Source organism: Raphanus sativus, chromosome 2 (genome assembly GCF_000801105.2).
Source record: "Raphanus sativus cultivar WK10039 chromosome 2, ASM80110v3, whole genome shotgun sequence".
Lineage (NCBI taxonomy): Eukaryota > Viridiplantae > Streptophyta > Magnoliopsida > Brassicales > Brassicaceae > Raphanus > Raphanus sativus.
Genome location: NC_079512.1, coordinates 10,840,885 through 10,854,451, shown reverse-complemented (window position 1 = coordinate 10,854,451; position 13,567 = coordinate 10,840,885). Strand labels below are relative to the sequence as shown.

The following is a 13,567-nucleotide window of genomic DNA, read 5'->3' as shown; positions in this document are numbered from 1 at the left end:
TATAAGTATATTGTTGAAGGAGTCCAATCAGAAAATAATAAAACATAATCTTCATAGAATATTCTATCTTGTTAAGTAAATTCCAGTTCAAGTTGAAATAAACTAGTTGAACAAAAAAAAAGGTTGAAATAAACTACTCAAAGATAGACAGAAAGCAAAATATGAAAATTTTGACAGTTTCTTATGTACAAAGTTGACCTCTGTTTTTTTCTTGCATCAGCTGAACTCTTCTCGTAGGTTATTCTTTATCTAGAACATCAATGCCTCTGATTTTTGTAGCTTAACTTGTATTAGTTTTGTTTGATATTATGTCTCCAATAAAGAAAGAAAGGACAATTTTACAGTAAATATATATATATTTTTAAGGGAAATCATATTTAGTCTTCATACAAATTATAATTCAATGTCTAATCAAAAGCGTATATCACCTATCTAATGCATCTCTTATACATAATACTAGGATAAAAACATGTGCTTTGCGAAGAGTGAATTTATATAAAAATTGTTTAAGAAATATTTTACGAAAAAATAAAGTTTATATTCCTGATAAGAACTTACCATTTAGGTCGAAGAATCTCATGCCTACTATTTGGTTACAATGAAACTATGTCAGCTAGGTTTTATATCATGATTTAGCAATCACTTATCGATCACTCTTGTTTGTTCACAATCATTTTAGGATAGATATATCAAAACAATCAATCTTATCTATGTATATGATGTATAATTAAATTTAAATGATATTAACATATATATAGTATACTTTTAATATGGATATTTATTAAATGAGGTTTCAACTTATATAATTTTATGATTATTTGCTTATTTGTGTGACAAAATTTTACACCATCGAATTGTTTTTTAATGTGTGATATTTAGTAGTTTTAATAGCTTATAATCATTTAAAAAAAACAATGAAGATTTCAAAATTAAAATATTAACTTTTCAATATGTTCAATGCAAATATCAAAATATAAGTATGTTTTCTCGTATAGTTTGATTATATATATATATATATATTAACATAAGCACCTATTAAAATAAAATTATTTATTCATATGTTTTTATAATAATTGTATATTATTATAGAAAAAAATAAACGTTGATCACAAAAGTTTATGTGAGACTTTAAATAGTTTTAGTAATTTATACTCGTTTTGAAAAATTCAAAATATAACATAAAAATCTAAATTTTTATTATATGAATAATATAATTGTGTAATTTATTTTAATAGTAAATAATCAACAAAAATGATAGAAAGTATACAGATTGTTAACAAATCTTTATTATTTAAATTCATTAATTTCTATATATATATTTTAATCACATTAGGTATTTCCGTAGGTTTTTAAGAAAATAATAGATGATAAATTTCAATTTGATAAATGAATGGTTTGTAATGGACATACTATATAATATAACATTTCCTAACAATTTAATTTTAGACTAACAAAATTCTCAATTGATTTCCAAGTCGTCATATAAGCAAAATTAGCATTTCATCAGTTACGTTACAACTCAGCATGACACATTTTAATTAGTAAAAACTACATGTTATAATTTTTTAAATGTTTCTCTACTGGGATTGTCATATTTTTCTCACACACAACTTGAAAACTCTGCAAGGAAAAATAAATTAATTAATAATAATAACAGCGATAAGTGATTTGTGGCCTTTCGAAAGTCATATACCCTCTCATATGTACTTTATCTTGGTAACTTCGGAGAATATGAATAGTCCTCTTCCCAAATTTGTACCACCGCATCCCTATCGTCTCCATTTCCTGTTGCTTGCTTCACCAATACATGTTTTTTTTTTTTTTTTTGCTAAAATATTTTCTATCACCAATACATGTTCTAAAATTATATAATGTTAATTTCATAATTTCATCAATATGTATTATTCTATTTATTTTATGCTGTTCTATTTCGGTTTATGATTTTATTTGGATTTCTGGTTTATATTTAAATTTAAAATTTATATTTGGGTTTAGAGTTTATTGTTTAGTGTTTAAGATTTAGTATTTAGAGAGTGAGAATATTGTTGGATTAGGATAAGGTTTATTATGTAGGATTTGAAATTGGGATACTATTTCGGTGATATAGAATAAAATACTTCGAAACTTTCAAATCATTTGCTAGTGCATTCTTGGAATTGCTATATGTTAGTTTTTAATTTAAAAAGTCTTATATTTTTATACACTTATTTTACTGTGCATATATTGAATAAATATGTACCACCACCATATAATTTTTGTGCATATGGATTATAAATTACATAATATGTATATCTTCAACATACACTCAAGTATACCATACTACTTAAATGTTTACTATTCTATGCAGTATGTTGACATGGCTTCATTCAGTCACTTGATTATAGTTTATTTGAGTTTAGCATTTAATAATTATGATTTAGGGTTTAGTATTTAGCAATTAGAGTTTGAGATAGTGTTTAGTATTTAAAGATTATGGGTGTGGTTTCATATACTACTTCAACGATATGAAATAGAACACTCGGTGCATACATATACGATCAATACACGTATAACGTGAATATCTCTTCCTTCTTTCCTATAGAATAGTTTTAACTTTTGTCTATATATTATTTGTGATACATCATTCAGATAGAGCATATGGTTATCGAGTAATTGCAAGTGAAAAAAGTATAACTGGCTCATTCTGAGTGTAAATGTTAGATTATTCATTCTGTCAAAATCAGTGTCATCTACTTAGTTTTACTTCCAAATTTGGTTACATAGCAAATATACCCTCAATATATGAAACTTTCAGTGAATAGTATAGGAGATTATCTTGATTTTCTACATTGCTTTGCATCTATTAACCGTTGTTGACCACTTCACATATTATATTAATATTTAATTTTCAAAATTTTAAATGTTTTACATGCCAAAGTTTCTAAAAAAAAATAGATATCTCATATAATGTCTCAATCGCTCACGACTAATAGGTATTCCATGTCTGTTTACTTGTTATGTGGGTTTCTTTATGTGCGACAGACAGTGTATTAAAGTTTCTAGAGACTCGAAATTCTATTTTAAACCATGTAATCATCACATGATTTTTTCCTATATTTTGGATTCATTCATTTGATATCATGAATTACTTTCTCACAGGTCACACATTCTTACACTATTTTAACTCAACCACACTTAACTCTAAAGTTTTTTTATGAATTTGTGGCTGAAAATGCAATTGTGCTTTGATAACATAACTAGTCAAACCAATTATATTAAACTTTTTACTATATATCACAAATTGGAATATTACACCTGAGTTTACGAGTTTCAAAAGAAAATAAAGAGAAATAGAAACCTACAGTAATGACAGGTAAAAATTATTTACCCTATTTTGATCCAAGACAATCTTTTTAACACCATGGTTTAGAACTTAAGAAGCAAGCTTTCCGTATAGTTGTACACTTTTCTTTTGTGAAAAAATTGGTTACACATTTTTGTCGAAAACTTAAACATCGTAAATAATCCTTTGTCTGTACACTTACCCTAAATATTTTATCAATTTAGATCAGACGTCGTAGATGATAATTTTTTCAGAAACAAAATTAATGGATAATTTAACTAAAATTTAATGCAAAATAAAAAAGTGAACTCATGACTTCTAGTTAAATCTAACAAATGATGCAACTCAAATTTTGTTGCATATATATATATAGAAAAAAATATATCATATTTTCAGCCAATTTCTCAACATTCTGCATGAATGATATGTCAGGTATTTTATCAAAAGAAGTATCTTATTATATAAATCTTGATTCTTAAAATTTAATAATTAACATGATTGTGACATGTGTTAATAACTTTTAAAGATTGTGACATGTGTAAAGAATAAAAATGTCATTTTGTTTAGGATTTTAAAAAGATTTAGAAAAGCAAAATTCTCATTACAATTTGATGAACCAAGATTTATATAATAAGATAAATATTAACTTTTAAGAAAAAAATAATTAAACAAAAACGAATTATAAAATCCTATAGTACAAAAGATATTAATAAAAATCATGAAGAAAAACTAACTATAAAATAAATAATATCCCCTTTTTAAAAAAGCCTAAACTAAAGAAAATTGTAAAAGTATATCTTATTATTTTCTTATAAGTAACTAACTTTCCATTTTCAGTAGATAATTTTATGCTAAAAAATTATAACCAAAAATATTTACAAATATTTCACATATATATTTAGGTTTAAGCTTCTACATATTATTTTTACAAAACACAATAGTATTTACATAAGAAATATTACCTGAGTATAAAAATATCCATATAATTTTCGCTTTTTTAAATCTAAATAAAACTAAAAGTAATCTTATTTTTATTATAATTAACTAGCTTCACTTATTAATCAATAATTTGTGTTAAAAAATATTATAAGAAAGAATAAATTTTCACCGGATATGATTGTTATATGTCTCAATTAAAAAAATAGATTGTGAATGTGTCAAAAAAAACCGCCATTTGGGACATATTTTTTTCCTTTTTCAACCAAATAAGATTTTTTTTTCTTAATCTAAAATCCTGACCAAAGAGAGTTGTAAAATCTTATTTATATTAATTTTTACTCAAAAATTTATTGATAAACATTATACTAAAAATTATTTAATTAACAAGAAAAATTATAAGAAGATTTGTGATATTGAAAAAAGTTTTTTTGAAAATGCCAACTTTTAGAAATAGTTAATATTATCTGGAAATGATTATATGATAGTAATTTCATTTTCTTATATCCTAGACAAAGTATAATTGTAAAAGATTATGTAATATTAATTTCCTTTTAAAAAATCTTTAATAGTTGTTTATCTTTCAAAAAAACAATTCCTGAGCAAAAGAGTTTTGTATCATATTTTTTAACACTAACCAAAAGAGAATTGTAAACAGTTTTTTTTATAATATTTTTAAGAGAGAATTTGATAATGAACATGATACTAAAATTATTTAATTAACAAAACAAGTGTAAAAATAGTATTGATACAAATTTTAGAAATAGTCATTTTAAAATTATTTATTAGTAACTAGAAATAATTATTTTATAGCAATTTATTTTTTCTGAAATTTTAAAGAGAAGACAATTGTAAAAGATTATATAACAGTATTTTTTCTTTTCTAAAATTCTAAATTAAAATGTAAAATAGTATTTAATACTCAATTTTATTTTCTTAATTGTAAATAAAAAGAATATTTATAAAATATAATGTTTTCCTTAGGCCTGGGAGTTCATGTCCTCGGGTCGGGTTCGGATCGGGTTCGGGTCATTTGGGTCTTAGAGTTTAAGACCTGATAGGAGAATTTGAAATTCTTGGTTCGGAGTCAGTTCGGGTTTTGTCGGGTCCAGATCGGTACGGATCTTAGATAGTTGGACCCAATAGGATAATTAAAATTTATAAATTCAGATTTGATACGGTTTTAGGTTGGGTTTTGGTTCTGGTCCTGCCCAAAAATATACTCAAAAACACAAAAATACTTGAATTTTCTAAATATCCAAAATATCCAAAATTTTACCCAAAATCTGATCCCAAAACATGAAAAATACCCAAAATCTTTATCAGATTATCTGAATTATTTATTTGAAAATCTAAAATTTTATCCATAATCAAAGTTGTATCCGGAAACTCAAATTCAGAACTAAAAAAACACCCATAATATCAAAAATATATTAAAACACCCATATATACCTAATATATACTAAAAGTGTCAGGTATTTCAGGTACCCATCGAATTATCGAACAACCAACAGCAATATTACTCTTTTAGTAGTCTTGAATAAAAATAAAAATGGGGCGTAGCCAAGCGGTAAGGCAACGGGTTTTGGTCCCGCTATTCGGAGGTTCGAATCCTTCCGTCCCAGAGTCCAGTCATTACGAAATCAATCTTCTATTGGCTTTGTACACCATCGTTTTCTTTCTGTTTAAAAATCCAATATTTTATTCTTAAAAAATATTGAAATGAAAAGAAGAATAAACTTCTTTTTCATTATTTCAACCGAAATTACAAAAAATCTATTTGCTTTTTTAAGTTGTGTGTGATGTAGGTAAGTAAGGTAGAACCATAGATTCTACGAGTTTGAATAGAAATCTATATTTATATACCGGTTCGGGTTTTTTTGGTTGGTTCCGGTTTGGGTTTCGGGTCCCGGTAAAATGGCCAGACCTAGTTTCCTTTTTTTTAAATCCTCACAAAAAGAAATTTTTTTAAAGCTTATCTAATAAAATATTAAAATAGTATATAAGAAAGTATATAATGTTGTCATTGGCGTGATTGACGTTAATTAACTTTCATTTTTTTCTGATTCTTATTTCTGGTTGGTTTCAATTTAAACTTTTAAGTATAGTGCTTTTTTCTAGTCTTAAGTAAAAAAGTTGATAACAATTCATCTATGCATCATGATTATAAAATACAAACATTAACTTGAACTTACGTGTGAAAAGTAAAAATGAGTTTTAGTCATAAAATAAATCTCACAAATATATGCAGAAAAATCATAAAACTATAACAAAATAATTTATTATTTTATGTTTTTGTTAAATTAATATATCAAATAAAATCTGTTGCAACGCACTGATTCATATCTAGTGGTAATATTACGACATTATATTCACTCTACTCAAATCAATTATATCAAACATTTTACTATATATCACAAATTGGAATACTACACCTGGAGTTTACGAGTTTCGAAAGAAAAGAAAGAGAAATAAAAACCTTCAGTATTGGACAGGTAAATATTACTTATCCTATTTTAATCGAAGACAAATTTTTTAACACCATGGTTTGGAACTTAAGAAGCAAGCTTTCAGTATAGTTGTACACTTTTCTTTTGTGAAAAAAGTGGTTAAACATTGTAAATAATCATTTTTAATATTGTAAAGTATTCCTTTATTATTGGACTAAGCCGACGTTTGTACACTTACCCTAAATATTTTATCAATTTAGATCAGACGTTGTGAATGATAATTTTTACAGAAACAAAATTTATGGATAATTTAACTAAAAATCAATGCAAAATAAAAACGTGAACTCATGACTTCTAGTTAAATCTAACAAATGATGCAACACAGTTTTTGTTGCATATATATATCTATATTATTAAAAGAGAAGTACACATATAAAATACCTCTTAGTTTTCAGTGTTATTTACATTTCCATGCCACTGACATTAAATAATGTTTCCTATTTTAATGCTGTTTTTTCCACTTTAATTAATGTGTTTTCCAAAATTAAATTTGAATTAAATACACAATTAAATTATATTTCATATTTTAATGCTTTGTCTTTTCCACTTACATTAATGTGTTTTCTAAAACTAAATTTGAATTAAATACATTTCATTAACTTCTCAATTAAAACAATGTCAAATTAAAAAAAAATACATTTTATTGGACAAACAATTCATGAAAATTATAATATCAACTCTTCATTGAATAAATCTGAACGAAAAAGTATTACCAAATTTGAACCGAAACTAGATAATATCCAAACGGATTTACCATTTTGGTATCTAGAAAACCATAACTAAACCTTATTCGAACGAAATATTATGGATATCCGAATGTATTTAAATCATATTTATATACTTCAATATGTTAGCTATTTTTCGAGTTAATATCCAACTATTTTAAGTTGATTTAAAATATAAAAAATAGTCAAAAGTAAACATCTAAAGTAGATAAACAATAATCAAAACACCAAAAATACTTAAAATATATATATATATATATATATATATATATATTTATTCTTCATCTAAATATTCAAGTTATATTTATTTTAATTTTTAATTTAGGTACTTTAGCTTAAATTACTCAAATTTACATGTTATTTTTTTAGATTTAAGGATATTTAAACATATATAAATTTAAAAAATTTAAAAATAATTTAAACGGGTTATCAAACCCGTAAAGATCTAAATCAAACCGGAACCAAAGTTTATAAATACCCGAATAGAGTTAGAATCTTTAAACTCGAAAATCTCAAACCCGAATAAATTTTAACTGAATTCGAGTGGATACCTAAATACTTATCCCTAGCTTAGTCAATATAAAACGATCAAATATTATAAATATACTATTTAGTATAAATAAATAAAAATTAAAACTGAAAATTAATACCCGTGCGGTCGCACGGATGAAGATCTAGTCTATACTATTAAAGTACAAGCACATTTGGATTTTTACTCTATTTACCCCTATTAAAGAGGCTTTCTTTTGTATTCATTAATGACATTTTGGACATTTTGCATTGGTTTCTTTTTTAATTGTTTTTGGTTTGTCATTAACCACCGGTTTCCTAATTCAATTTTGGTATGTGATTATTCCGTGTTTGATACTGTATCATTTTAATATTTTTCCAACCGGACATGTTTGAAACTGCATCGTTTTTTCTCAAACTATTTAATGGTTTGGTTTTAAACCGCTTTTCCTAAATATAATCCCAACTATCTAACAAAAATTATTTATAAAAAATAAAAATTGTTTATTGGTTCAACCGGTAACTGGATTTCGATTTTAGTAGTATTATTGGATTTTTAAATTTTGTTTTTTTTTTCAAACCCGAACTGAATTTATCTTTGATCAACCGGTAATCCGTTCAACCGCAGGTCTCAATCGAATTTCAAAACACCGATCAAAACTATAAAACTGTTATATTGATTTATATTTAAAATATCTAATTCAAAATTAAAAACCTAAAAATACATGTATAATATAATTTTACCGAACATAAATCTGGATATAAAATACATATATGAGACGGATTATATAAATACATATACAAGATGGATTATATAAATGTGATTATATAAAATTTTCACCAAACATAAACCCGCGCTTTGAAAGTGCGGGTCAAAATCTAGTATATATTTATATAGCAAAGACAAAATATTTCATATTTTCAGCCAATTTCTCATTCTGCATGAATGATATGTCAGGTATTTTATCAAAAGAAGTATTAATATAGGAATATTCTTTAAATTTTAGTCATTGATTCAACTTATCAACATATCTATATTTTTCTCTCCACAAATATTTTCAATATTCTTAATAATATCTGTCAATTTTTATTTAATATATTTATTATCCAATGTCACTTAGTCAAGTAGTTAAACGCTTTCATAAACACAATCTAACGACAAAGCTATAAAAGGTCATGAATGGTTAGTTTTCTTTCTTTTCTAGTTCTCGTCGTAGTAGAAGGGCAGAATTTGCGTTCTCACAGATAAAGGAATGGTCACATTATGCACAGAGTCGCTCCAAGTCAAGCTTCCAAAATAGTAGCCTGTGTTGATTTTGTGTGCGGTTGACACGTTGACTTTGAAAGAGACCCGTTTGGTCGTTGAGTTGAACACTAGAGTCTCAGGCGTCACGGTCACATGAACTCCCATCGGTGGTTTAACCGCTACTTTATAGACCGAGTCTAGTGGTCCAACATTAGTTAGGATTCTGGTTAGACTAACTTCTTCTTTGAGGTTTGGTATTGTGATTGAAGGCAGATTGAAATCAAGAACAGATGGTCTGGGATTCGAGCAGGATGTTGATTTACCGACAAGCTGAGAGATTGCTGACTCGTTGTAACCAGCAGAGCACATATATAGAACATAGTCTTCGAGGCCCAAGTCGTATATGAGACCTGGTTTTGCTGCTTTCTCTGGATTCACAACGCCTCCACCGTAGTCAAACGGATCAGCAAGCTTCCGAGGCGACCCTTCTGCAAAAATCTGCTCTCCCAGTGGATCTGTTCTCCAAGCTGCGGTGTAATTAAATATGATTCTTGAGATCAGTATATGTTCTTGCTGCGCTAACTATATTGACTAGGTGAAGAAGATAAGAACCTGTAGTGACCATGGCTGATCTAAAGGCAGCAGGGGACCAATCAGGGTGCAGAGTTTTGAGAAGCGCAATAACTCCTGAAATGGTAGGAGTTGACATTGATGTTCCCGACAGAAAAATGTATCCTCGGTCGTTTAGTGTGGTGTTGGTGGTTGTAGCCGCTAATATGCTCACTCCTGGTGCTGCTATATCTGGCTGCATTCATATGATTGATAACATATGAGATAAAAACCATGATGTGTCTGAAATTTAAAAATAACATGCAAGGATTCTCATATACTTTAAGGATTGCGGGTGAAATTGGATTAGGTCCTCTAGATGAGAAAGTTGCCACCTTAGTACCAACTGGTTGTCCGATGAGTGTTCTAGATGGTTGTATCTTCACAAGAGGCAATCTGCAAAACAACAAAACGTTGCTTATTTTTTTTATTTCTCATTCTAGTGGTAGTTAAAGATCTTATCTCTTAGTTCATATTTTCATACCCACTGGAACGTATGTAAAGAAGTATGTTGGTCCCGAGCTCGTAGTCAACAGAAACACAAGGGAAATCATCTACACATGGTCGGATAATGTTGCCTGGCTGTCCTGCGATGATTACGCCAAGACCACCGGCTCGCTTCACATAGCGTGCAGCCCTCGATACGGCAGTACCGTAAGGTGATGTTGTGAAACACAACACGACTTTCCCCGCCATTGTAAGATCAGAATTGATAAGAAGACGCTCACAGGTACTGCATTGGAAGATTCAGAGCATTAATCTTCTTCATATTGCAAGATTTGGTGGAATTTTACGTAATTACTAATAGGGAGATTTGAAAATTACCCACTAAAGGTTTCATTACTGTTTCCTGGATCCTCTGGGTAAACCAAGCTAGTGAAGCCAAGTTCTGGACCTGTGTACATTGCTTGACCCTGAGAGAAAATTGGTGGAACAGGCATCAAACTGCTAAGTAAATATTTTGAAAACATATATACCCCTCCGTTTCATATTATATTATTAATGTTATTTAAGGTTTTTTTGTACAGGAATAAAAAATGATTAAATTGTCTATTTTACCTTCATTTAATACATTATTTTATTTTATTTAATTAATGACTTTTTTTTGGAAAATTTAATTAATGAGTTAAAAGTAAAAACAGGAAAAATATTTACTATTTGCTTTGAAAATATAAAACTACAGTTATAATCAAACAAAAAAACTAGAACTATGTTTAGTATGAAACCGAACCGAAGGAGTATTTGAGGAGAATCAATATATTTGGTTGTTACCAGTATCACTCTGTTGTTCCCAAGTGTCAAATGTGTGGGAAAGGATCGGTCTAGAGTGGTAGCAGCCACTGTGATAATCCAAGGAGCCAAGTTTGTAACTGTCTGAGCCGCTGGGCCTGCATTAGCACCCGCACAAACAACTGCAATACCCTTTAAGACTGCATGGAATGCCCCAGTAGCTATCCCATCGCGAACATCTGTTTCTGGAAACAGAGGTTCATAGCCTAGAGAAAGAGACATAATATCAACACCATCATGGATTGCCTCGTCCATTGCTTTCAAGATGTCTGCGGACGAACATAAATATGTGCCTCGATCATCTAGATACCAACAAGTTTTGTAAACTGCTATACGAGCACGGGGTGCCCCACCTCTTACAGTCCCTCCAGCTAGCCCCTTGTAGCTTGTATTGGGCACGTACGAACCTGCCGCGATGGTAGCAACATGCGTGCCATGACCATTAAGGTCTCTAGGGGAAATGAAGTCAAGTGATTCTGTGGAGTTGAAGTTTCCGTTCTCCACAACAAAAGCATCGAGGAAATACTTTGCTCCTATAAGCTTTTTATTGCAGTGGGAGGAGTTGAACATCTCTCCTGATTGACAGCTTCCTTTCCAGTGACTCGGCACCGATCCAATCCCATTGTCGTTAAATACTTCAGATTCTGGCCAAACTCCTGCAACCAGAGAAAAAAGTTTAGTCATAAAGAAGCCAAAACAGAGCCACATAGGAATCAACAGAAACAAGAAACTTAAGATTGATCTACACATTGTACTAAGCAAAGTGTGAAATAAATTTTCATGTAAACACTCATATATACCAGTGTCGATAATGCCGACGATAATCTGATCACCCATATTAGCATCATTAAGAAGATTCTTTGGATCAGTGGCAGAAACACCTAAGTAGTCCCATGTCCTAGTTGTTGCCAGCTTGTAGAAACTATCCGGTATGACATGAATAACTTCAGGTAAGGCTGTTGCGAAAGAGAAAAAGCAACGAAAACAAAATCAGATTCGCTTTGAGATAATCAAACGATGTCTTTTAGATATGTCAACCTGATATATCCTTGGCTTGAGATTTGGTAAGCTTGGCTGCAAAACCTGAGAAGCCATGTCGGAAACTATGAACCATTGAGTCATGAGCATCTTCTTTACTGTAACATGAATGATGAAGCAGAAGCAAGAAACCATGAGTATAAAAATTAAGAGACTATTATAGTGACAAGAGACCATTGTTACGATATTTTAGATAATGAGTTTTGGTATTTTTTCCATTTTACAATATTGTACTCCTTAGGATTAAGTGTTTTGCTTTTGCCATTAATTGTACTCCCATATAAATATTTTTTATGATTATTAATCTCTAGGAGGAACTAAGGTTAACAAAAAGCTTAGCCTAATCTTATATCGCTTTCGCAAGTAAACAAAGGTTCACATATATCATATAAAAAGAGAGAAACTACATTTTACATACCTTCCAAGAAGTGACGACAACATCTGATGATGAGATTCCGTGACAAACTTGGGATCATCATGCTGCTTCTCACCCAAATACACAATATGAACCTTTTATTGGTTATCACAACATAACCAACCTTGTTAGTGAACTGTTTTCTCTTTTAAGTGTTGAAGTTTATGTTTTAAGTTTTCAAAAAGAAAACTTATACAATTTATAATACCTTACTCGTCTCAGCAACGGCTCGTGACAGGAAACTGCTACGTCCATTGAGAATTATTACCAAACCTAGTATCACCAAAGTAACTGATGTTCTGAGATTCTTTGTTCCAACAAGAAATGAGAGTTCCATTTTTCCAATCAGAAGACAATAAGAGAGAGAGAGAAAGATGTAATGTCCTTTTGGACTTATCAATGAGGAAGTGTAAGCATTTTATAGATTTTATCTGTCGAAGACTTTGACCAGGAATGTATCCATTTCTTGGAATTGTTCTAACGTTTGCTTGTTTGAATCACTTATGTGTCATCACAGTCAGAATGAAAATTCTGATAATTTAATATCCCTACATACAATGTCTTAAGGAAGATATCAACATTTGTGTGTTGAAGTCAACTAAAATCTAGTTTATTGCAATGTATAGAACAAAACACATCAACCATTTACGTCAACAAGTCTTTGCTCTTAATCTTACCTTGTACCTTTGTTTCGGTCAAAATTTCCTTCCCAGTGCGCTTTAATCTGAATTCGGTATTGTACTGTAAGTAAACACGAATTCAATATAGTTTGTTTGAAAGACGTTTAATTTATGGAATGATCTTGAGATGATTACGAAGAGATTGAATGAGTTTACGTGGTCAGAACAACTCGGCAAGAATTACAATATTGCTATAAACCTAATCCGTGTGTTGTGTCTCCTAAGTGTTTCTAAGTGCCGATAGATTTACCTCTTATGCCCTTAAGCCATCGTAAAACCCAAGCAG

At 29.2% G+C, this 13,567-nt stretch overlaps 1 protein-coding gene across 1 annotated transcript; it reads right to left on the bottom strand.

Annotated features, from left to right (window-relative positions):
• Nucleotides 1-9,086: 9,086 nt before the first annotated feature.
• Nucleotides 9,087-12,284, bottom strand: LOC108840235 (subtilisin-like protease SBT3.7). The gene is made up of 8 exons (XM_018613071.2): nt 12,187-12,284; nt 11,949-12,104; nt 11,131-11,804; nt 10,684-10,772; nt 10,343-10,591; nt 10,140-10,254; nt 9,862-10,054; nt 9,087-9,776 (listed from the first exon to the last, which is right to left on the bottom strand). Exons 1-8 carry the CDS (start codon nt 12,260-12,262, stop codon nt 9,205-9,207), a joined length of 2,124 nt encoding a protein of 707 aa, XP_018468573.2. The 5' UTR covers nt 12,263-12,284; the 3' UTR covers nt 9,087-9,204.
• Nucleotides 12,285-13,567: the final 1,283 nt, after the last annotated feature.